Source organism: Bufo gargarizans, chromosome 6, assembly GCF_014858855.1.
Source record: "Bufo gargarizans isolate SCDJY-AF-19 chromosome 6, ASM1485885v1, whole genome shotgun sequence".
Classification (NCBI taxonomy): Eukaryota; Metazoa; Chordata; class Amphibia; order Anura; family Bufonidae; genus Bufo; species Bufo gargarizans.
In genome coordinates, this window is record NC_058085.1 from 52,775,302 (window position 1) to 52,800,615 (window position 25,314).

General features: G+C 43.5%; 1 protein-coding gene across 5 annotated transcripts in view; it reads right to left on the reverse strand.

The window, feature by feature from the left end:
* BAIAP2 (BAR/IMD domain containing adaptor protein 2) overlaps nucleotides 1-25,314 on the reverse strand; it is a 143,571-nt gene that overhangs the window by 47,065 nt on the left and 71,192 nt on the right. For all 5 annotated transcript variants that reach the window (XM_044296294.1, XM_044296297.1, XM_044296296.1 and 2 more), the window contains exons 4-5: nucleotides 3,875-3,936; nucleotides 397-468 (exon numbers count right to left, since the gene is read on the reverse strand). In XM_044296294.1, coding sequence (XP_044152229.1) covers nucleotides 397-468; nucleotides 3,875-3,936 — 134 coding nt within the window. The remainder of the gene's footprint in view (nucleotides 1-396; nucleotides 469-3,874; nucleotides 3,937-25,314) is intronic.

Genomic DNA, 25,314 nt, shown 5'->3' on the forward strand with positions numbered 1-25,314 from the left:
AGCTGAACGGCAAGGGTAACGGGAGACGGACCCCCAGCGTCCAGAAGATAGGTCAGCAATTTTTACCCCATGGACAACCCCTTTAAGACAACCCAGGCTACTCTTTTGCTTCTCACCCTCAAAAGATATAACGGCTGTTGAACTACAGATCCATCAACAGCCATAAAGCGTTTGCATGGAGAAAACTATGGCACGCCTAATTTTAGGGACATCTAGAAGATGAGATAGCTTGAGATCCAACCTGTCCTTGACCATCATCGAGAGATGTCAGGCAGCTGGGACCTCTCCATCGGCACTAGTTGGTGGATCCCTCATACAAAAAGGTTAGGTCTATGGCCAACAATCAACAATATCCAACCATGTGAACAAATCAAGTCGGAGATCTGGGACACTTACATTTAGGTACCGGGCATCCAGCTCCACTTTCTGTTCGAGTTGTGTGAGTAACTCATTGTGAAAAGACTTCAGCTGGAAACAGAACACAATATATAAAGCGTAGATCAGTATTTGGCTAGAAGAACTTAGAGAGAAGCAGGGTGTTCATCACATAAGGTCAAAATACATAAAGTTCTGCCATAAAGGTGATCATACAAGTTCGATAAACGCCTGCCGAAATCGGCTAGACCTGTAAACCATCGACTGTGTAGAGCAGGTATCAGCAACCTTTGGCACTCCCGCTGTTCCAAAACTACAATTCCCAGCATGCTCCATTCATTTCTATGAAAGTTCTGAGAGGAGCAGAGCAAGAATGCATGCTGGGAGTTATAGTTTCACAACAACTGGAGTGCCGGAGGTTGCCCACCCCCTGGTGTAGGGGGTCCCCAGTGCACGGTGGTGAACTCTGCAAGATGTTGCAGATGCAGGTTACTAGTTGGGGAGGGGGGTCCCTGCACAGTCTGACACCAGCAGCACTGATTGGACAGTCACACACTTGATATTGGTAACACCAAGCAGTAAACTTGAAATGGAATGGCACAACAGGGTCACAATAGATGCTCCAGAATTGGTACATGGGGAATGCAAGTGACATCAGGAGAGGTGACAGGTCCTCTTTAAAGGGGTTGTCTCACTTCAGCAAATGGCATTTATCATGTAGAGAAAGTTAATACAAGGCACTTACTAATGTATTGCGATTGTCCATATTGCTTCCTTTCCATCACACTTTACGCTGCTCATATCCAGAGGTTATGACCACCATGCAAGCCAGCAGCAGTGGTCGTGCTTGCACAATGTAGGAAACTGTGTTGGCCTCTCTGGCTGGTGGCCAGGACCATGGGAGTGTCCATAGGCATGCATGTGCAGCAGCTCCTGTCCCGACCACCTTGTATTTACGCTAATACAGTGGTCATAACCTCTGGAAACGAGCAGTGTATAATGCGATGGAAAAATGAATCCAGCCAGCAGAGGTTATGACCACTGTGGTAGCGCAGATACCAGATGGCTGCTGCACATGCGTGCCTATGGACGCTGCCATGGTCTCTGCCAGAGAGGCCGGCGCCTTTTTCTACATTGTGCAAACACGACCACTGGTGCTGGCTTGCAGGGTGGTCGTAAGCCCTGGATATGAGCAAAGTATAATGTGATGGAAAGGAGGCAATACGGACAATCACCATACATTAGTAGGTGCCTTGTGTATACACTTTCTCTACATGATTAATGCCATTTGCTGAAAAGAGACAACCCCTTTAACACTCGAGACTTTCAGTAACTCCTTACAACCTTTCTCCTACATGACCCCAGTTACTTTTCGATTCGTTGGGTATGATTTGCCGGTCATTACATCTATCTGAGATACTTAAGCACTGAAAGACTTCAGCGGTGATGCGTGTGAACAAGCTTGCCAACCGGTGACATGCAGGTTTCTCAGCAGTAGGAGATTCTGGCAGTAAAGTATAAGAGAGCAATAAGACGCAGTGACAGGTCTGCCCGGAAGGATAAAACAGAAGTGTGATGGATGTGAGGAACAGATGGATGCACATACGGATGAGAGCAGCCACAGAGATAGGCAGGTGGAAAAGGAAGGGAGGGCAGAGATCCGAGAGCGTAGACCAAACTGACAGGCCTGATCGAGAGGCCCTGGATACAGATCTAACTTCGGATTTTACCAGCAAAGATTAAGTCGTAGGCAAAGCCAACCTGCTGCTGGAGAAACACAGAAGAACATGGGGTCATTTAACGGCTGGTGCAAAAAGGGCAGAATTTTTTTGCAAGTTTTTCAGCCAAAGCCAGAAGTGGATCCAGCAAGAAGGAGAAGTACAAGTCCTTCCTTTATATTTCAAATTCCTTTCGAATCCACTTCTGGCTTTGGCCGAAAATCTGCATGAAAATCTGACAAAAAAAAACTCAATGTGAACCTACCCTTAGGGCTCATTCAGATGGCCGTCTGAATGAGCCCTTAAAGGGGTTGTCAGAGTTATTTTTTTGTTCTATGTTCCTAACTGGGCAAACATAACAGCTTTCCAATTAACTCACTTTATCTCCCGTGGCTGATTTCTCAGATTTCACTGAGGGTCACATGACCTGTGATGTCAGCTTCTCTCCCTGCTCTGATAAACTTCCTTTACAAGCCTGTAAACTAGACTTCACTGTGCTGGCCACGCCCACTTCACTGCCGTCTGCTCTCTCCCCTAGGATTCTTAACCCCTTCAGCTGCACACACTGAGTATCTGCAGCAGTGACAATTCTGGGCACAGGAGCTGAAGGACTAGAGAGAGCATTGCACAGGAAGGTAGGGGGAAGATCCTGTGTGTATTAGCAGTGTCATTATACAGCTGAGACTTGTAGTTCTACACATACAACATGCTGCAGAGTCTCTTAGCAGGCAGACATGTCACTCAGGGCAGCTTTGCAGTGCATGGGGAGGGGCAGAGATTGTTTTTATTGCATGTAAACAAAGGGCCAGAAAAGAACCAGGGAAATGAGGAAAAATATATATTTTTTTTTTTTGCATAAAACTTGCTTAGCTTAGTTATATATTGCTGCCCATCAGATTTTCTGTGCTATGTATTTTTTTTTTCATAACTCGGACAACCCCTTTAAGGTTGTAATTTCAAGTTAGTCAACTCAATTACGGTAACTCTTTACGAGCTTTAAAGGGGTTGTCTCATCATGGACAATGGGGGCCTATAACTAGAATATGCCCCCATTGCATTATAGGTGCGGGTCCCACTGCTGGGACCCGCACATATATCGAGAACGGAGCTCTGCGAGTGAAGAAGGGTGCACAGCCGCGCTCCATTCATTTTCTATAGGGAAGGCTATTTCTGTCGGCCCCACAGAAATGAATGGGAGCTGGGGCCGCGCATGCGCGGTACGCTCCCATTCACTTCTGTGGGGAGCCGGCTTTTCCAGCCACCACCTTGTGGGGCTCCGTTCTCGATATTGGTGGGACCCACACCTATAAGACAATGGGGGCATATCCTAGCGATCTTGGGTAGCAGGAAAGCAAATAAGTAAAGCTCTTCCACAGTAAAATGATCATGAAATCTACATCTTGAGTTGTTTGAGTTCCATTTGGATCCAAGTGGAACCGCTGGCGGTTAAAGGGCATCTGTCAGCAGATTTGTACCTATGACACTGGCTGACCTGTTACATGTGCACTTGGCAGCTGAAAGCATCTGTGTTGGGCCTATGTTTATATGTGCCTGCATTGCTGAGAAACATTATGATTTAATATATGCAAATGAGCCTCTAGGAGCAACGGGGGCGTTACCATTACACCTAGAGACTCTGCTCTCTCTGCAACCTCCGCACTTTCATTGACAAGACCAGGCAGGCTCCCCCTGTAGTCAACATAGCATTAAAAATTAGATAGACCAACCAAAAAGCCTACCAAAATTAAACTGAAATACATTGAATAAATCACATCACTTACCATTTCTTCTAACTGATTCTGGATTTGCCGGTGGACCTCTGCCATCTGGAAGAGGACATCCCCTGATCCCACAAGTGGTCAGTGATGGAAAAACAGGGAGAACATGGAAAAAGAAAGATGGATTAGAAGTCGGTTCATGTTGGTTTGCCATGTACATGCAGTAAAGAGGAATGAGGAATCTAGTAAATTAACCAAAGGGGGATGGTGGGGATGAGTGGTCAGGCCTTGGTTAATTCTGGACTGGAGGAAGACAGATTTTTTTTTTTCTGATGTGGTATTCGGGTAGAATGAGAAGTGTTACTGAAGCATTTCTAAGCAAAACATGCAGATGGGGAGCAGGAAGCTTCAGATACCTACATGCTGCCTCTTCTGAACAGGCAATGCGATAAAAAGGGAACAAAAGACCAACGTGAGCATCAAAAACTAAAAATCCCTTATCGTGATATTCCTTGCGGAGAGTGGAACCAGTAAAGGCATGTCACTGGGAAGGTTCCTCCTGCACAAATCTACTAATGCACTACACAGCCAGGTATACAACAGATGGAAATACCACTTCACCCGTTCTCTTCTCCGTAGTGTACACCTAGATTTCAGCTTGGGTTAGATAGATCAGTCTTGTTACCCGACAACCAGTCTTTAGTCTGGTTTCTAGGAACTTGCTGTCTGACAACCCACTCAACATTACTCAGGTTGAAAGCAGAAAAATTGCCACTGAACTAAATGGCGGGGCTTATATCATGAAAATGTCCCTTATTGCTATAACAACCATTTTTCAATTAATTTAAAAATAAAAAATAAATTGTCAAACGAGATATTAGTATTACAGTGTGAAAATATTGGGCAGCTCTAGAGTCATAGCTCAGGTCCCTGCTGCAAAATCTGTACCCTGCAATGTTTTCACACTATACACATTATGTAAATAGGTGCTCATATGCATAGTACCACATCAGTCATTACATTATCAGCGAGTTATCACGAAATACTATTGCTAGGTCTCTTCATATTAATGCTGTTTCTTATAAGACGAGGGCCCAGTATAAGAAGCATTGGGTAATTCTCTAATGGTAAAGGTAACAGAACACATCATTGTGTAGCAATAGATTTGTACCAATAGTCATTCCTATATATACAGAAAATTAGCTGTCCTGCCTGGCTCACCACTTTCCAATATACATTACTAGTAGGGATGGGGAAATCAATTTGTACAAATGGATACGTTCAAATTGCGTTCTACAGCTCGGACGGGTTGTCCCTGCTGTTATAGAAGCTCCCCACTGCTGCTTGATTGACAGCCCAGACATCTCCCCTGGCCCTAAAAATCTCAGGCCTACACCTCTGCTCTTAGTAGAGGGGTTGCTTCTGAGTGGGGACTGTTCATGTGCCTCTACCTGGAAGTTTAGCGGTGCATGCGCAGTCACTGCTCCGGTATAAGAAGCAGAATCTCTGCGCTTGTGCCGCTACACGAAGCAGCGAAGTTGAGATTGTTAGGGACAGGTGAAAAGTTCTGCTTTGTTAATCAAGTGGTAGGAAGAAGCTTCTTCAGCAGCGGGGGCAACTCCTTGCAGCTGAAGAAACGTATTTAATTAAATCAATTTGCTCATCCCCAATTACTACAAAACAGGCAAACAGTCCTGCCGGGCTCGCCACTTCTGTACATAGAATACAATGGTCCACATTTACTAATTAAACTTAGACTGGCTGTCTAGACATGCACCAGATTTATCACAGTGACTCAGGCTGATGTTTACCTCTATATGAACTATTGCTTGGCTTTACTTTTGCTCAGAATTTTATGCCAGAATTGTGATGCAAAATTGGCACATTTTACGCTACATCCATTTCCCCACAAAGCCCATCCGCTTCCCACTAAGTACCACACTCTTCTTGTGAAACTTGGAACAATGTAGAAACCCTAGTTGTGCCAAACTGCCCCCATATTGTGCCATCTTTCTCCAGTTTTTATATTTATTCCAGATGCAGCCACATTAGTCAGTCTGGACCATTGCATGAAACAACTCTCATATTGGTTTGGATTCACCTAAAGAGTCACAGACGGGTTGATGGTTAAGTGTCTACTATGATTATCACTTGTGAAACTCAAAATGAGGTCTATTGTGACAGTCTCTGCCGTGGTGGTGTCCCTATCCCATGACAAGGGTTAAGCAAACTTCCCACGGCATCAGCTTTTTTAAGACATGATCCCCTGTATGAAAACAACTGAAGTGCTTGACAAAATAATGGACATGCCCAACAGAGCTGAAAAACAGAACATGACAACTTCTGTAGGGATACAAACACAAAGTATACACATTGGTCTGGTTTTATGAGTTTTGAGGTCATCCAGTCACAGAGTTTAACTGAAACCAATAAAGCTACAAGTATGGAAATTTGTAAACTTTCACTTCTGTATAACATATATGCCAAGAGCCTGTCTGTCTAAGACGCTTCCAAGGGCATTGGACCCAGTCAACCAGAATCCTACTCCGAGAAGGGCAAGCCCTACTAAACAGCTATCTACAAATGGATATCTGGCCTGGCTATAATCACTTGCCAAATCCCAAGGCTTTTAGAAAGTCAGATTTCGACTCCTAGGTGGCACTGGCAAGATGGTTTTCTTTCTTGGGAGACACCTCATTGTATATTCGTTTCCCATGGAGCATTGCCAATAAGTCTCTGTACCACGGAGTACTTCCAGTAGGTCTCCATACAGGACTGGCCTCTGTAAGGAGATTCAGCACCCTGCCTAAGTCGCTTCTGTATAATACAATTTTATAGCATGAGAGAAGACATTCAAAACAAGGTCAGTTCATCCCTTGGAGAACTTAAAGGGGCTCTCGGGAAATTATTTAAAATGGTCACAAGCAACCTGTCCTAGAATGTAAGCAAGACTGGTTGCCTCCACTTATAGAGTTGCCTAGGGGGTCTCATTACACAATACGCGCCGACACTTGCATATACTAAATATGGGTGAGGTTTCCTGTAAGGCTGCTCAGCCATATTGGCATATCATTGGCAGGATCGCCGCATTACCATGTACGAGATCAGTGTAGTGTGCAGTGAGGCTTCGCCCCCTCACCACCCTAGATAGCTCTGCAAGTGGTGGCAACCAGTCCTACTCACATTCTAGGTTGCCATGGTCATTTTAACTCATACCCGGAGAACCCCTTTACCTGCTCATTTGCATATGGATTAAAAGTATTTTTTTTCTCCAAAATAAGACAACGGATCTGTAATTGAAAAGCATCATTACAATAAGCTGAGCTAGCCCGACAAGGCATTGTTTAAGGATCCTCCTCTTTAGAGGTACTTTTAAGAATATTAGGAGTTGGTTGAAAGGTTACAGATGCAGAAGGATAATGTGGCTTCACAGAGGATTGCATTATGATGATGCACAAACATTACAACCAAAATCAAGACTTAAAACACATTTAGCTCTGCTACATCTGTACAATATTTGCACATGGTCTGGTGTGGGTGTGGCTCACGGCCTGGCTTCATCCACATTGTACAACCGCAGTATTCATGCTGGGCAATTGTGGGGAGCTTGGCTGTGAGCTGAATTATATCACCCCCAGACCGTGTTCACACCATAGTTAGAGCAGTGGTTAGGACCCCTTGCCATGCTGAGAACCGTGACGTGGTGCATGTGGGCTCCGATATCTCCATGACTGGAACATATTGGCAAAAGTCTCAGCTTTTAATACCTTTAAGCCTCTTTCACACTTGCGTTGTCCGGTTTCGGCGTGTACTCCACTTGCCGGAATTACACGCCGGATCCGGAAAAACGCAAGTGTACTGAAAGCATTTGAAGACGGATCCGTCTTCAAAATGCTTTCAGTGTTACTATGGCACCCAGGACGCTATTAAAGTCCTGGGTGCCATAGTAGTAGTGGGGAGCGGGGGAGCGGGGGAGCAGCATACTTACCATCCGTGCGGCTCCCGGGGCGCTCCAGAATGACGTCAGAGCGCCCCATGCGCATGGATCATGTGATCCATGCGATCACGTCATCCATGCGCCTGGGGCGCCCTGACGTCACTCTGGAGCGCCCCGGGAGCCGCACGGATGGTAAGTATGCTGCTCCCCGCTCCCCACTACAGTTTACCATGGCTGCCAGGACTTTAGCGTCCCGGCAGCCATGGTAACCATTGAGAAAAAGCTAAACGTCGCATCCGGCAATGCGCCGAAACGACGTTTAGCTTAAGGCCGGATCCGGATCAATGCCTTTCAATGGGCATTCATTCCGGATCCGGCCTTGCGGCAAGTGTTCCGGATTTTTGGCCGGAGCAAAAAGCGCAGCATGCTGCGCTATTTGCTGCGGCCAAAAAACGTTCCGTTCCGGAACTGAAGACATCCTGATGCATCCTGAAGGACGGACTGTCCATTCAGAATGCATTAGGAAAATCCTGATCAGTATTCTTCCGGCATAGAGCCCCGACGACGGAACTCTATGCCGGAAGACTATAACGCAGGTGTGAAAGGGCCCTTACTTATGTCTTGCCAGCATAGTCAGTGTTATATCTGTTTGGTGCATTCTCTCTGTGTGTTCTATATGATTGCTACATTCTGTGTAGTTTGCTCTTGTGGTGCATGTGGACCGCGCCGATATCCTCCATTGTATGCATATTTTGCTGGGGTTAGTCGATTACTGTGGTCCACATGCGGTCGGGCTGCTCCCCCAATGATAGACACGCCACAGTGTCATGGGCTGAGCAGCTCCTCCAGAATTGCCACAATTTTTTTGTTTTTCATTTTCTGCCTTGCTAGATTTGAGTGCGTTTGCCTTCACCTGGCACTCTAACACTCTTTTGCACCTGGTAACCTCCATCACATGGTCTGGTGTGGGTGTGGCTCACGGCCTGGCTTCATCCACATTGTACAACCGCAGTATTCATGCTGGGCAATTGTGGGGAGCTTGGCTGTGACCCCTTGCCATGCTGAGAACCGTGACGTGGTGCATGATGGGCTCCGATATCTCCATGACTGGAACATATTGGCAAAAGTCTCAGCTTTTAATACCTGCATTTATGTCTTGCCAGCATAGTCAGTGTTATATCTGTTAGGTGCATTCTCTCTGTGTGTTTCATCTGTACAATATTTGTTTCAGACTATAGGCATATCCTTTGAGTGAGAAGCAAAAACAAAAAAAAAAAGCAATCTGATTATCTTTTTCCAATCATCTACCTTGTGTTTTAAGCTTTCCCTTTCAAAGTCCAATCTGGACAACAAGCCAAAATAATGCAGGATATATGAAGCCTCGTGTCCTCCTGATGATCGACAGGGGCAAGTTCTTCCAGTTTCTCAAAATAAGAGCACTGAGGTGAAAAATTCTATAATGGAAATTCCCAATCCACAGAACAGGGACTCGGTAGGTGCGACGCTGAGTGTAAGTGGTTGACAGTCTTCAGTAGACCTCAATTGTGTATTATAGACACCTATACTGGTAGAGCGGCGCAAGTGGGCACCTCAGGCCAATAAACAACGGCCTGTCCCACCTTGAATGACAGGAATGAAAGGGCATTTTGTGAAGTAAAAACTACTACTATGTTAACCCAAAAATAGTTTAGCTTGTAAAGACAGAAGACCCCTTTAAACTCTTTCAATAGTATCATCTTCATGAAATCTGTAACAATCTTGCATTTTCAAAGAGGTTGATGTATTGGCTATATAGGAGGCAGTATTATAGCAGTTACAGGTATATTATTGTACATAGGAGGCAGTATTATAGTACAGCGATACCTCAAGATACAATGGCCTCAGGATACTATGGTTTCAACATAAAATATTAATTGGTTCCAGGACTACAGTTGTATCTTGAGGGGCCACTGTAGTTAAATTCTTGTACCTAGGAGGCAGTATTATAGTAGTTATATTCCTGTACATAGGAGGCAGTATTATAGTAGTTATATTCTTGTACATAGGAGGCAGTATTATAGTAGTTATATTCCTGTACATAGGAGGCAGTATTATAGTAGTTATATTCTTGTACATAGGAGCAGTATTATAGTAGTTATATTCTTGTACATAGGAGGCAGTATTATAGTAGTTATATTCTTGTACATAGGAGCAGTATTATAGTAGTTATATTCTTGTACATAGGAGGCAGTATTATAGTAGTTATATTCTTGTACATAGGAGGCAGTATTATAGTAGTTATATTCTTGTACATAGGAGCAGTATTATAGTAGTTATATTCTTGTACATAGGAGGCAGTATTATAGTAGTTATATTCTTGTACATAGGAGCAGTATTATAGTAGTTATATTCTTGTACATAGGAGCAGTATTATAGTAGTTATATTCTTGTACATAGGAGGCAGTATTATAGTAGTTATATTCTTGTACATAGGAGGCAGTATTATAGTAGTTATATTCTTGTACATAGGAGGCAGTATTATAGTAGTTATATTCTTGTACATAGGAGCAGTATTATAGTAGTTATATTCTTGTACATAGGAGGCAGTATTATAGTATACAATCTAAACAGCAATCTTCCATAAAGGATCCCGAGGCACGGAGAATGAAGACAAGCAGCTCCAGCCACTGATCAGTGAAAATCCTGGTCCATTCACTTTATTGTACACGTTGTATTATTCATATATTATTCATTTATGTGATTAACACGCAAGGACATGGTTCTTGTGATGCGGATCTCTTAAGCAGAAGTCACTTTACGCACATGCACTTTGTTTATATGCAACATATGTTTTTAATTTATTCATGATTGTAATCAAAATACGATTGGTTAGTCACTTTAGACATGCCTTTATATGTCGTCATTTTCACTGTTTCTATGCTGGAAGAAGGCTCTTGTGAGCCGAAACGTCGCAAAGTTGCCATACCATGGGTGAATAAAGTTCCACTTATTTTTCACTTTTATCTGGAGTGCAGTCCTATTTTTCTCAAGCCATATTATTGGGGCATTGCCGCTGCCTTTGTGGATTTTGCACCCGAGTCTTGGGTGGTGCTCCCGCTGGATTTTCATATTATATATATATTTTATTATTATATATACACACACACACACACACACACAGTTATATTAATCCTGTACATTATTCATACAGGGGTAACAACTGAGGAGGGCTATCAGGGGATATTATACAGGGGGTAATATAACTGAGGGGTATCAGGGTACATTATATATGAGATAACTGAGGAGGGGTAGCACTGTCGGAGAGGGTACATACTTTTTTATAATACTGGAGCAGCTGGGCACCAAGTTCCCTTCCAACACTATCCCGCCACACCGCCGTCCTCACCTCACTAGCAGGCGCGCTGGGCACGCAGCGTGACGTCAACTCTGCCGCCCAGACAGCACACACTGCTCTGCCTTCGCCGTGTCCACCCCCATATGCAAATTACTAGCCGGCGGCCAGAGTAACAGTTAAAGTGGAATCAGCGGGGCGGCACCCGGGAGCACAGAGGTGACAGAACCTAAATTTTGAGGCTTGATTAGGGTGTGCCCAGGCACACGCCTATGTATGTAGATGATGACCATATACTACAGGGCTTCTGTTTCAATGTTTTTAACAGAACAAGTTCAAGTTGATTTATATGCTTGGGGGATACATGAGATTTGCACACCTCTATACTGTGTATTACTTCTACATTGTATTTATGTGTAAACATCTGCCTGGATATGAGTTTTAGGTGCAAATGTTTGTTCTGACACTTTGTCTGCCACATAGTTACATGCTGGCGGACATGGTTGTCAACAGTCTGTCAAGGCAATTGCAATCGCAAGTTGTCTGCTTTCTGGAAATCTTTCTTAGGTTTCTGGTGGTGCATTTAGTTTTCGAGGACTGCAATCCCTGTATTTTATCAAAAAGGTTGTTACTTCAAAATTTCAAGCTTAAACCTGGAAAAGATTTTATGAAGATACATGCATGTAACTTTAGGCCTATGTTGTATGTATGAACTTTGCACATATTGAAGTTTTATATTTAAGACGTGTAGTCTATATAACTTTCAGCTCGAGTCAAACATTTACCCACTATAATTTTACACTGACGCAACGCTGCATGTAGTGGTCTGTGTGTATCAAGTGTAGAGTGGTATTTTTACAATGTTCCAGGTGTCTACTTCCAAGGCTAGCAGGATACAGTCATGTATTAAAAGAGGCATGGACTAGCTGGGCAGTGTTGTAATATTACTTTACAAAGCCTTGGTGCGGCCTCATCTGGAATATGCAGTTCTGGGCATTGGTTCATAGAAAGGATGCCCTGGAACTGGAAAAGGTGCAAAGAAGAGCGACTAAACTTATGTAAAATCCCCTCAAAAGACAAGGGGCACTGCCTCAGTCCAGAGAATAAAAATATCAGTCTCCAGAGGCTTCTTCACCATAACTGAATCTCAGAAGGTGGTCATGGGTTGAACTTGATGGGCATATACATCCCCCCCCCCCCCTCCCAACCATACAACTTTAAATAAGATGTGCCAAATATATTAAGAGGCATATTTTTCTTAATGCATTTGTCATATCCAGTGCTGGCCATGTCAACACCCGTTAAGAGCCGTCGCAGATGCCAGTTACAATTTACCAGTTTTCGGATATAAATTGCTATTGTGTTCGGCCAAGGTGTCCCTTCCCTTCTGCTAAGCTCTGCTTGCTTTTCAAATTGTGCCTAATGGCGTTGAATCATAAAAATGCCCCCCAGTTCAGTTTATGGAAAGATCTGTGACTTTTGTACAACTTTAGTAAACACTGATGTACCGAGACATACGGATGTCCCTGATCTCAGCATCCTTATGGAAAATTGGCATCACAACCAATATGGCCACAGGAGCTGTCCAGACTCCCGATTTGCCAAAATTATTCTGGGAAGAAGTGACAATCCAGTGGTAGTCACCCAACATTCCTGATAATTTGGGGATCTTGATCTCCTGAGACTTAAGTTCGACAAGGAAAGGACTGCACCAGAGATTCATTGCAGAACATGAAAATACAATTCTGCATTCTACCATGCTGCAAATACAAGCAAGGTATTGCAGAGGTTCCCCCGGGAATATCTCCTGTGTCACTGAACATAATTCCTCCTAATGCAGTAAATCTATGGGGAGCGGAATTATTTAGAGCATCACATTAACAAGACTGAGGTGGGGAAGCGAACTGCAAATTCAATATTCAGAGGCTGGGGGCCAAATCTGCTCAGGTGGAAACAGGTTACATAGGGGAGCAGATTCAGGAGTCTCACAAGGAAAACATCCTGCCGAAGCCAGTTATATCTACTGTGAGAACACCAACGCAAAGAACGGGAGTCTTCTCTCCTACTGTTCCCACAGGTGTGGGGGGTGCTCGCTGGGAATCCAGACTGCTGATAGTGCCAATGGTACCCAGGCTGTTGAAGTAGGTATAGGGAATTGATAAGAATTAAGACAATTCTTTGGCCAGCCAGGTGACAAGGAGACGCCAGCTAACCCGCTGCCAGGAAGACACCAGCAATCAAAGCTGCAATAAAAAGCATGGAAGACTGCAATATCCTAACAAAAGTTGTAAATTCTAGGTTTCCACTAAGCCGGAATCAGTAGTGACTTGCATATGGTTTGCCTTAACCAGCAACACTTCACGTGCAGAACGCGTATCCAAATCTAGATCTTCTAACGAGTCATTAAATATTTTTCCCCTGACCAGTATGCCACCATAAAATCAAATTATTCTTTGCCAAAAATTAGGTCAGTGGTTTCTGACTAATCCCATCCGTCACGGTTGCCGGAGTGATTCCGGTCACTTCTCCAGACAATGTTCGGGTCTGTTAAGGAGCAGATTTTAATATGTATTAATCTTGTTTGGATGCACGGAGCAGAGAGTTAATTTAATGTCAGCGAGGATGAAAAGTGCGAGTGATCGGGAGAGCGGCGTGACAGAAGCAGAGCTAATTGCATTGCGCTCTATCACGGTAATCGTTTTCCCTGGAGGGAGGAACAAGCTGTGCTCCAGAGTCAAGATGGATGATCCGAGAGGACTGGACTCCCCCAGGTACTAATCTTTTAATAAAGCACCAGTGATAATTTATTTACCAGCACACCCTGCGTGGGCACTGGGCTTTGGCTTTATTTTGGTAGCCATCTGGTCTGGATCATGAGTAACTTCCTAAACCCTTTAATTTCGGAATGGAAGTTTATTTTTCTACTCTCCAGTCACCTGTAAAAACCGTAACCCCTGTAGATGAGCAGTGTATAATGTGATGGAAAAATCAATGGAGCCAGCAAATGAGGCAATATGGACAATGAGGCAATATGGACAATCCTAGTACATTAGGAAGTGCCTTGTATTAACTCTTTCCCGACCGGTCAACGTAAATATATGTCAGCAGTCAGGTATTTAAATATGGTAACTACATGCAAGCGCAGTGAGCACCATAGCCACAAAGCACAAACGCAGACTCACTTTTTTTGTCAATTAACCACCCCATTAAAAAAAAAAATAAAAAAAAAAATAAAAATCATCAAAAAGGTCATACACACTACAAAATAGCACAGGGATGAGGGAAAAAGAACGCAACCGACACTGCTGCATGTGCCTATATGGTCACTGGAGTGCATAAATCACTTGGATCCCGAACCTTCACAGTGGTGCTCTATCGGTGGTACAGTAGTTACGATAATAGCATAAAGAAAAAAGCACTGCGGCACTCGCCACTGGTCACAAAGTTGCTGCTTGCAGTTTATTTTTCAAATACACATCGTGGACGCGGACAGAACACAGATGAATGAACAGGCTACAGCTGTTTCGCGCTTGTGTTGCGCTTTGTCAAGCCTCGTGTGACGTGGAGGTGCCCCCTCCACGTCACAGTAGAAAAATAAACTTCCATCCCGAAATTAAAGGGTTTTAGGACATGGATGTCAAACTCATGGCCCTCCAGATGTTGCAAAACTACAACTCCCATCATTGCCTGATAGCTGTAGTATGCCCAGGCATGATGGGAGTTGTAGTTTTGCAACAGCTGGAGGGCCACGAGTTTGACATCCCTGGTTTAGGAAGTTACTCATGATCCAGACCAGATGGCTACCAAAATAAAGCCAAAGCCCAGTGCCCACGTCACAGGGGCTTGACAAAGCGCAACACAAGCGCGAAACAGCTGTAGCCTGTTCGTTCACCTGTGTTCTGTCCGCGTCCACGATGTGTATTTGAAAATAAACTGCAAGCAGCAACTTTGTGACCAGTGGCGAGTGCCGCAGTGCTTTTTTCTTTATGCTATTACACTACAAAATAGTATCAGTAAAAATTAATCAGAGCAGCCAGCAAAAAATGAGCCCTCACAAAGCTCCGTACATATAAAAATTAAAAAAAAAGTTATGGGGATGAAAAAGGAGAAAGAAAAAAAGTGTTTTTTCCAAAGTTCACCCCCCGCCCCAAGTATTAAAACACAAGAAAAACTATAAAATGTGGCATCGCTGTAAATCGTACTGACCGGAGAATGAAGCGAACAGGTCAGTTTGGCCGCATAGAAAACATTGTAAAAACAAAAAACTCATAAAACTGTGGCAGAATTTAATTTTTTTTTTATAATTACACCCAGTTTGACATTTTTTTCCCACCGTTTCCCACTACATTATACACAACCGTAATTGGTGCCATTAGAAAGTACAACTTGTTCCGCCAAAAAAAACAAGCCCTGATACGGCAATGTGAATAAAAAAATGGCTCTGGGAAGGCTGGGAGTAAAAAATGAAAACAAAAAAATAGTGTTAAAAGAAAATCTATTAGGTCAATTTTTAGGAGAGTATGAGCCAAGGTTAGCGGGCTGCACCCATGTTGTAGGTCCTGTTCAGATGGGCGACATTTCAGATTGAGGTTTAAGATAAAAGGTGGACAGCTACATTCAGCAATCTTCCTGCGCAGGAGAAATGTATCATTGTGGAGTCCAGGTTGTTTGGTTCACAGAGGATTGTGTAGATTCAGGGTCAGTAACCTCCAGCAAATCCTAGCTCCAGCCGCTTCTATGAAAACCCCCAAAACAGCTGAGCAAGTGTGCTTGGTGGGAGTTGTAGTTTCACACCCAGGTTGCAGACTCCTGGACTAGATGTAGAAAACTGTAGTAATCAGTCAGCAGTGATAAGCATTTGGTTCCATTCTATATTCCAAGATTGTTTCCTTTCACTGACAGCAAGCAGAGATCTTGGAAATGGAGAGGAACTGCAATTCAAACAAACCTCAAGCATACCTTGATGCTTGTGGGCCTTAGTATACATTATTTTATAAGGCTCCTATGTAAAATGTGCCATAACAGCCTTTGGACCCCTCAGACCCTCTCAGCCACAAGAGCCTGGGTGGGACCACTGCCCTCAAATCCCTTACAATTTCACCCCTGAACAAAAAGATAACTAAGAAGTTGTAGAACTGGTGGAGCATGTACAAAATTATTCTAAAACATTATTTAAATCCCAATCCCACACCAGTTCACCGCCAAACAAGTTCATTCTATGGGGCAGTCATGCAGTCTCCATGCCCAGAACCAAAAGGAAACCCATAAAGAACTAAGTGGAGCAAAAAAAAAAAGTCAGATTTAGGCCTCATGCACACAACCGTTTTTCAGGTCCGCATCCGAGCCACAGTTTTTGCGGCTCTGGTGTGGACCCATTTGCTTCAAGAATAGGCATGTCTACGATGGGCCACCCATTCCGCAAATTGCAGAAGGCACACAGGCGGCTTGCGGTTTGCGGACCGCAAAAACGGTCGTGTGCATGTAGCCTTAATCCCAGGACCTCAGCTCTTTATTACTGATTCATAGTGGAACTCACTAACCAGGACCCTCAAGGACCACAATGACAAAGTGCCCACTTACTTTTCTACTGAAAAACTTTGTAAAAAGTTATTAGAAATGGCTTAATCAGACCAGATCAACCCAAAATGTGCCAGGCATCATTACAAAACAAACAGATACAAGAGAATTTTGGTCTGCGGGTGGGGGTGGGGGGGTTATGGTAGCTAACAAGGCATTCCTGCTCTCCAGCTAAAGTAGATCGAATACCCGACCATTGGAATCAAGGGCCCAGAGCAAGAAAAAGAAAAAGTAGAGGATATAATATTAAAGTGTCAAAGATGACAAACAAGGTGTTTTTAGAAGACTCTACCAGTGGGCGTGTGCCAGGCAGGACGCTCTCACTTTCCAAATCTCTGTAAAGGGGGTTTCTCTACGTTCAACAATTCATAAGCGTTAGAAGTGTCCCTGGATAATAAGGTGATCATAAAGTGACCTCCTTCTGGGACCACCAATGATCAGCTGTGATCTTACTGGAACTTGGCATGAAGTATGCCATTTCCCTGCAGCGCCACCACAGGGAAAATTATGCATTACACATAGTGTAATGCAGGATAGGACAGGTCCTCAAGGGCAAGAGAGACTTAACCATTCTCCACTCTGGCCAAAATAACAGAGGACCCCCCTCTATACTTAAAATCCCCTGAACGGATAGGTGAAATGGGGTTCGCTAAACTAGACAACCCTTGTATTGCATGAACTCTTTAAGGATAAGCCTTAAGGAACTTCCTCACACAAAACAAACAAAACACACACACACACACACACACACACACAAGGACATGGATTAGGCACTGTCTCGAAGATGGGACCTGGGAGACATCCAGCCTTTGGATTATGCTGAATTATGTCCAAAATGCCATAAAAGTGTCTCCTCTGTAAAGTCATTCTCTTGACTTCCCTCCCCTCAAAAAAAAAGAAAACAAATCCTCAAGATAAGTCCTGCACTTGGGAATGACCTATAAACAGCCCGTAAACACCTTAATAAATTCTGACAGAAAAATAACATTTTACCTATTAAACCACTCCTGCCAGAATGGAAAAAAAAAAATGTTCTTCCAATGACTCCAACCGTGAGTGCTCATCTCTGCATAAAAAACACCAGAAATTCAGGGGGAGTCTGTAACGACTAGACGCAATTATAACGGAGAATGTTCAGCTCTGCAGGTACAGTATAATGAGTTGTGAAGGTTATATCAGAACACGCATGGAAACTTCCGCAGAGGTACGAGCCGTTTGGCAGACTGGCAATGAGGAAATACTAAGTTGTAGCAGTATCTAGCAGTCATAGGAGGTCAAAATCCACCTACCCCTCCCCCTACAGGCCCATTCTCCAAATTATGTCAAGTGGGCAACCCGTTAACTCTTTCTTGACCAGGGGTGTGTGTTGAGGAGCAAAATGTTACCTTATGGAACTCCTAAAGTCTACCCCACCACTGGGACCCGCTCCTATCTCAAGAATGAGTCCTCAAAGTGAATAGACTCAGCTAAAGTCCCATAGCAGTAAATGGAGAACAAACTGTGCATGCACAACCGACCCTCCATTCACGGTGATGAGACTTCTGAAAATAATCAAGCCAGCACTCTGCTATTTTCAGAAGCCCCATATCTGTGAATGGAGGGGTGGTTGAGCATGCAAGGCTTGGTTTCCATTGACTTTGTGACCATATTCTTCAGATAGGAGCAGATCCCAGAGGTGGGACTCGCACCCATCTGAAATGCCATAGATGTCCCTCAGGGTAATACCCCTTAAAGCTAACATAAGACGTAATTCTGCCCACAACTAATTACCTTCTATCCAGTCTTCGCTGCAATATGACGACTCTTTCCTGCCGTACAGCAGTACACAGAGAATATGATCATTACTTTCCTACCTTAGAGGTAAGTGGTTAATGATCATCTCCTTTTCACAATACTAGCATGACCACTCAGTCATGTTACCGTAGAGCAATATTAGATTCTTCAGCCGAAAGATACTGCAGATTAATGGCGCCTACAACAGTTTTCATACCATCCATAACTAAAGAGGAATGACTCCCCGAAGCCTAAGAAAGTCAAAAAGCCCTCTGATGCAATGCACTCCATGTAAGCAAGTCTCATTAGAAAAAGTCCGGCGATAAAGGCAGACTGTACGTAAATCACCCATCCCACCAAGAGGCACATGGGTCTTCCAACTGCCCAATCTCTCTGGAAGTCCAAGGACCTCTTCAAGGACTTAACTTAGCAGGAAAATGGGTGTGTAATTTGGGCAAAGCAAGGAGAAAACTTAGACCTACCATGGATTTTTCAATCAAAACAATTTCTTGCCAAACTCAACAGGTTGAGTTACGTCACCGACCACAATTTAAGGAGTTCAACCGGCCACTTATTCCTGTGGTCCAAACATTTTAGGGAGATTTTAATGGAGAGATAATCACATATGTATGGACAACGTAAGTAGTAACTGGAATTATGGAAATGCTACTGGACATCAGTGGGTCTTAAGTTTACAAATTCCTTATGCAAAATTATTTAATTATACATTGACTTTTTGACTGTGATGCACCAAATCGAGATAGAGTTACTCTGGGTGGATGGCGCTGGCTCAGTAGCTGGTATAAGAAGCTACATTTAGCTGACAAATGGCAGAGACAGAAGCCAACTCAGATTCCAACCATTTACTTCCTTACATGCCACAGTCAATAGTGGTTAGACAGAGGCTGTAGGCTTTAACTATCAGCTCATGTATACCTCATGGTAATGCTATAAAAAGAGCCACAAGGAAAAAAAATGTAAATAAATCCAAAAGTTGTAAGAAGTTATTGCAGAAGGCTTTAAAAAAAAAAAAAAATTTAAGTTGCCACAATTGACAAGTTTATGAAGACAACATTGTGTCCCACTCCAGGGACGGCATCCAAATATAAGTATGCATAATACATGCGTTTTAAATTACATTTATGCACGGGGGCTCTACATTACCCTAAACTGTCTGGATCAAAGCGTTCCCATCGAGGTAATAGATTATTTAATCATTCTACGCGAGGCTTCAAGGGCCCCCGGAACAAACACCACAATACAATACCGGCTGGCATATATTAATATAAAATAGAGAGGAGAGGATGAGTACATCATCACAGCGAGGAGTCGAGCTCCAATTGCCATTCACTCAGTTGGGATATATCTGTCAAATAATCCATCTCTGAACTACCGGGAAAGCATACCCAATCTTTATGGAGGAAGTGAAGCGTGTAAATCGAAGGTCTGTAGGAAAAATTACCATGATAAAATATCAGCTTCTAAGCATGGGATTTAGAATATAGAATACAATTATAACATTCTGGTCGCTTTCCTTCACCACTAGAGGGAGCTCAAGACTTTACTGCATACTGTATTATCAGCTCCCTCTAGTGGTGGCTGTAGGCATCCTGAATTTTGTCATTTAAACAGATTGTGTCATCTCTGCAATTGCAGGCATATCGCTAGGATACACTGCCAATGTCAGATAGCTTCTGGTCCCAGAGGTGGCACCGTGCAAGAGTGCCATGCTCTCTATTCACTAGAAATTCACAAGAGACAAATTAATGGAAAGTGCCTGGCAACCGCTCCAGTCACCTCTATGCACCTGCCAGAAACAGCCGAACCAGCTCTCTGCTAATTTCAGAACTTCCATAGAAATGAATGGAGGACGGCCACACATGCACAGCTGTCCTCCGTTCACTTCAGGGTTCCTGTTCTAAAGATAGGTGAGGGTCCAAATCATGGGACCCGCACCTGACATTGGTGGCATATCCTAGCGATATGCTGCCAATGTCGGAGGTGAGACACCTTTAACTCTGGGGGAATTTTTCAAACTTGTATGCAAGCTTTTGGGCATACAGAAGCTGCAAATTTCTGCTCTAGTGACATTTTTTTGGAACTTTCCGCCGCGCACACCATTTAAGTGTGCGAGGTTTAGTAAAGGGAGCCAAATCAGCCCAGCACATTTATCATAATTTATCACAAATTTTTTTTCAGTTTGGCGCATGGACAGCCTGAAGATGTGACAAATTTGTTTAGAGATATTCCGGTATATTCCACAGGATAGTGGATAACCATTAGGTCAGTGCAGATCCTACTGCTGGAACCGCAATCTATCATGATAATGGAGGCCCCATACCCTTCAGGGTCTCCCCAGAAAGAAAGGAGCAGCAGCTCAAGCATGCGCACTGCTGGCCCATTCATCTCTATGGGACCTGCTAGAAACAAACAGTCTTGCACTATACTACGATCTTTCCAGCAGTGCCAAAGAGATGTATAGAGCGCCAGTGCACATTCTCGACAGTTCATTTTGAAGAGGGGGCCTGTGGTGTATGTGGCCCCTGCTCTTGTGACTGGCGAGGGTCCAAGTCATTGGATCCTCACCGATCTAGTAGCCCAGAGGATAGGGGGGTACACAAATTACCGGAATACTCCTCTAGCTAATTGGGAGATCAGAAAAAGAATATATGACTGTAATATAGATATATTAATTTAAAAAAGCTAAACTAGAAAAAAAAAATACAAAACGAGAATTTAAAAAAAGTAATTTTTTATAATAAAAATAAACAGACAAAAATGCAAAAATCTGATAAAAAAATAATAAAAATAAATGACAAAATAGAGAACATGGTACAACGGCAATATGTCTCAGGGAGTAGGAAAGTGAGGTTACATGTCACTGCGGCGGTGTGCTAACGTGTTCTATTTTTATGGATCTCTCTCTAGAACCAAGAATAGCTCCGTCACAATCAGATGAGGTTTATATTTTAAAAGAAAAGGGAAAAACGGTCACGCATCAGATACAGCCAAGAAACACATTAAAAAGGCATGTATGGATTTATATACATACGAAAAGCAAATGGAAGCGGCTTCCCGAAGCAACAATTGTCACGTGGAGCGATTCATGGTCCTGTTTTCTATCACCAGTAAATGGTGTGTGGGCGTCAGGTTAATAGAAGTAAAAGCTCAAGAGATGGAGGTTTAACTCACTCCTCCAGATAAGTCCTCCAATCTACAGGAAAATATCAGAGCTGGCCATGGATGGTGCCGACACAGAGCGCCAATGACTGAATTAAAAGGGTAATCCAGTTACAAAAAGTTACAGCCTCTCCACTTGGATAGGAGATAAATGCTATATTGGTTGGGGTTAGACCACTGGGATTCCCAACAGTTAGTAAAACGGGGGTCTTGTGTCCATTTTTAATGGAGCCGTGGTTGAGCATGCCCACTACTGCTCCATTAAAAATCTATTGGACTGCAGAAAGTTGCTACATGTAAACTGGTCTGAAAGGGCAGGGGCAAATGCAGGATTCTGAAAAGGGGCACACAAAAAAAAAAAAAAATCTCAAAGTGGTATTCCCACCCAGAATCTGCATTTTCCTGAGAGTTTCCAACTTCTTAGTGGTGACTGTACAGACGCCTACCTACTCCTCTTCAATGTAGCGTCACAATGTTGGAGAGGAGCAGGGAGGCACCTGTGCAGAAGAAAAAAAAATTAGGACCGATATGCGCACGCACGTGTGTGTGTGTGTGTGTGTGTGTGTGTGTGTGTGTGTTTTGGGGGGTCTAGGCAACCTGAGAACACCCCTTAGTATTACCCATCCACTCTGTAGGTGATAAATACTAGATTATTAAAAGTGTAACTGATGGAGGCTTCATCGACCACCAGAACAGGGGACCCTAATCCTAATGAAGTGGCTAGGAGTAGTTTAAATGGAGGGTTAGCCATACATACCCAATGCTTCTCCACTCAAAGTCTACGGCAGTGACACACTGCTGAGCACAGCTGTGGTTAGGGGAATGGGGTCCCCCATTTTGTTGATTGGTACGGGAGCCCAGCAGTTGGGCCCCCACCAATCTAGCATTTATGACCTATCCATTAAATGGTTTGAATACCCCTTTAAAAGGTGGTTGTATTGGACTGCAAAAAATATGTCTACTTTCCTCAACAGCAGGACCACTCTTATCCATGGTACTGCACCAAAAGCACCAGTCTGAAAAAACAGCCCATGGCCAAGAGTGGCGCTGTTTCCATGTTGTTGTCATTTCATGCACCCCCTTTTAAAACTATTACGCAGTGACCTCGTGTGTGTGATTAATGGTGGTGAAATCTTATCGGCTGCAATGGCCACTCCAAGCACATGAACAGGAATGTGCCGCGGGAAGCATTGAAATGGCATTAATCACACAGGAACTCAAGGTTAGAGCTGCAGTTCTACAGAGGAAAAAAGCCGTCCAACACACCCGTGATCACACTCAGATTTGTTAACGTTAACTTCCCTATGTTTTAGGGGTTCTTTTTAAACGAGAAGTGCAAACTTAGACCATTAACGATATGTACTTGCTGCATCAGAAATCTTAAAAAACCTATTCTATTAAAAGAAAATTTAAGAATGACTGAAAAAAGGGTTGTCTAGTTTGGAAAACACCCTAAGGCCTCTTTCACACGGAAGTGAGCGCCCTGTTGCCATATTGCGCACCACATTTGCGGATCTGCAATACACGGGTGCCGTTCCGTGGGCATTTCGTATCACGGATGCGGACCCATTAACTTCAATGGGTCCGCAAATCCGGAGATGCGGAATGGTGTGGAACGGAAGCACTACGGAGTGCTTCCGTGGGGTTTCGGCCCGTACTTCCGTTCAGCCAAAAAATAGAGCATGTCCTATCTTTTTGCGGAACCCACTTGAACGGGTCCACGATCCGCTGCCCCACGGACTGTGCTCGTGCATTGCGGCCCGCATTTTGCAGCCCGCAGCACGACCACGGGGCACACACACCCCTGTGAAAGAGGCCTAAAGGATATCGTTTTCTTTGTCAGGAGTTCGAGAGCTGCTTGGAGGACCCAGAATGACCATACAGTACATGGACAGCCTATTGACTTGTGAAATACCTAATTTCACCACTGGCAGCACTGCAGGGAATTTTAACACTTGTTGCCAGGTTCCTACATAAGTAGTTCACATGGACAGATTGCTGAGGTCCATTGAAGGACCCCAGGGCTGTCTTTTAGGACAGCAATGCCCTAGAATGTAATTTGGGACACCCAAGCAACTGCCTATATATTGAGTGAAATGGTTTGAATTTTTGTTTTGGATTTTGCACTACTGTCAATACCGACATACACGCACCATAAAACAGTTCCACAAAAGTATAGCTTTCCCAACAAAATCTATGGTTGTAAAATAATAATGTTCAATTGTCAAATTGAGTAGAAAAAAAAATAATAGAATTTTTGTTTTTCAGATCTGGGTGTCAGAACTGGCCAAATGTTGCCTATATAATGTATATACATTGAAGGGGTTTGTCCAGAAGTAGAAAAACATGGCGCTTTCTTCCAGAAACACTGGCACACCTGTCCATCGATACAACCCCTTTAAGGAAGAGGTGTGAAAACTACTCTGCAAAAAGACTTCAGAAGAGAAAAAAATAAAAATATAGATAGGACTCTGTGGTCCACAAGTTGTCTGAGGCGACCACAGTGCTCCCGTGAGCGCCGCATCTTTCCAAACACAGTGCCATACATTGTACAGTGGCTGTTCTTGATAATGCAGCTCAGCTTCATTTGCTTGAAGGGGGCTGAGTGGCACTAAGGCCATGTGACCAATGAACGTGACATCACATGACCTAGAAAGAGGCCTAAGCGCCAATGGAGCCCTCTGGATACAGGTCCCAGGAGTTAGGTCATCAATTTAAGATAAGCGGGGGTCTATCTTGAGGATAGCTCTTCAATATGTAAATCCTGGAGAACCCCTTTCAGATCCTTTATAATAGGATAAACAGCATTACAAATATATATAAAAAAAATATTAAAATCTGATAATCTACACAGGAAGAGAAATAATGTAAGAACATGTGTCGAATGTACTGTATGGTGAAGGGGGGTGGGGGATTACAACATAACCAGCAGAAGGATTGAGAAGTCCGGGTAATTCTGTGGGAGAAAAAGGAAAGAATGAGCAATGAGAAGAACGGATAATGAGTCAACAATGCACAGTAACGAGACTGGGACGGAGGAGGAAAGCGCACACCCACCCGCCACAATAAGGAACTGCTCCTGTATGGGAAGTAAAAAAATAGACAGATGATCAAGACTAATCGAGGCATCAACAATATTAGGAAAGAGAAGGAAGGTTGATGTTCTTGAAGCCTCTGTACATATTTAGAAGAGATTCCACAGACACTTTACGTGGATGATTTGCCAAAAGTAAAATAATCATAAATGATGAAAACATTAAAGTTTCCCGAGATCATAGAAATGCGTATGCCACGTTGCCCAGTAGATTTATAGACATCATAAAGGATGGGGCGTCCTAGATTCTCGGCAAGTCGTTAAATTAAAGGCTATGTACACCTTTGGAGTCAATTTTTTTTTTAAAGACTGCATTTTACTTATTTTTGGCTAAAAATCATATTTTCAATTGGCCTTTATTAAAAATATTGAGCTGTTCAGTCACAAAGGGTTAACTGTTTTACTAAGGCCACTTTCACACTAGTACTTTTACTGGATCCGGCAGGGTTACTGTTACCGTTACTGATTATACAACCGTCCGCATCCAATTTTCCACAAAAGATGGCGGAGACAGCACACCAAATGAAGTTGCTATTTGAGTTTTATTCGTACAGTAGTACACACGATTACATTTACAGCTAATGCAACGTTTCGGGTCCTAATACGGTAGC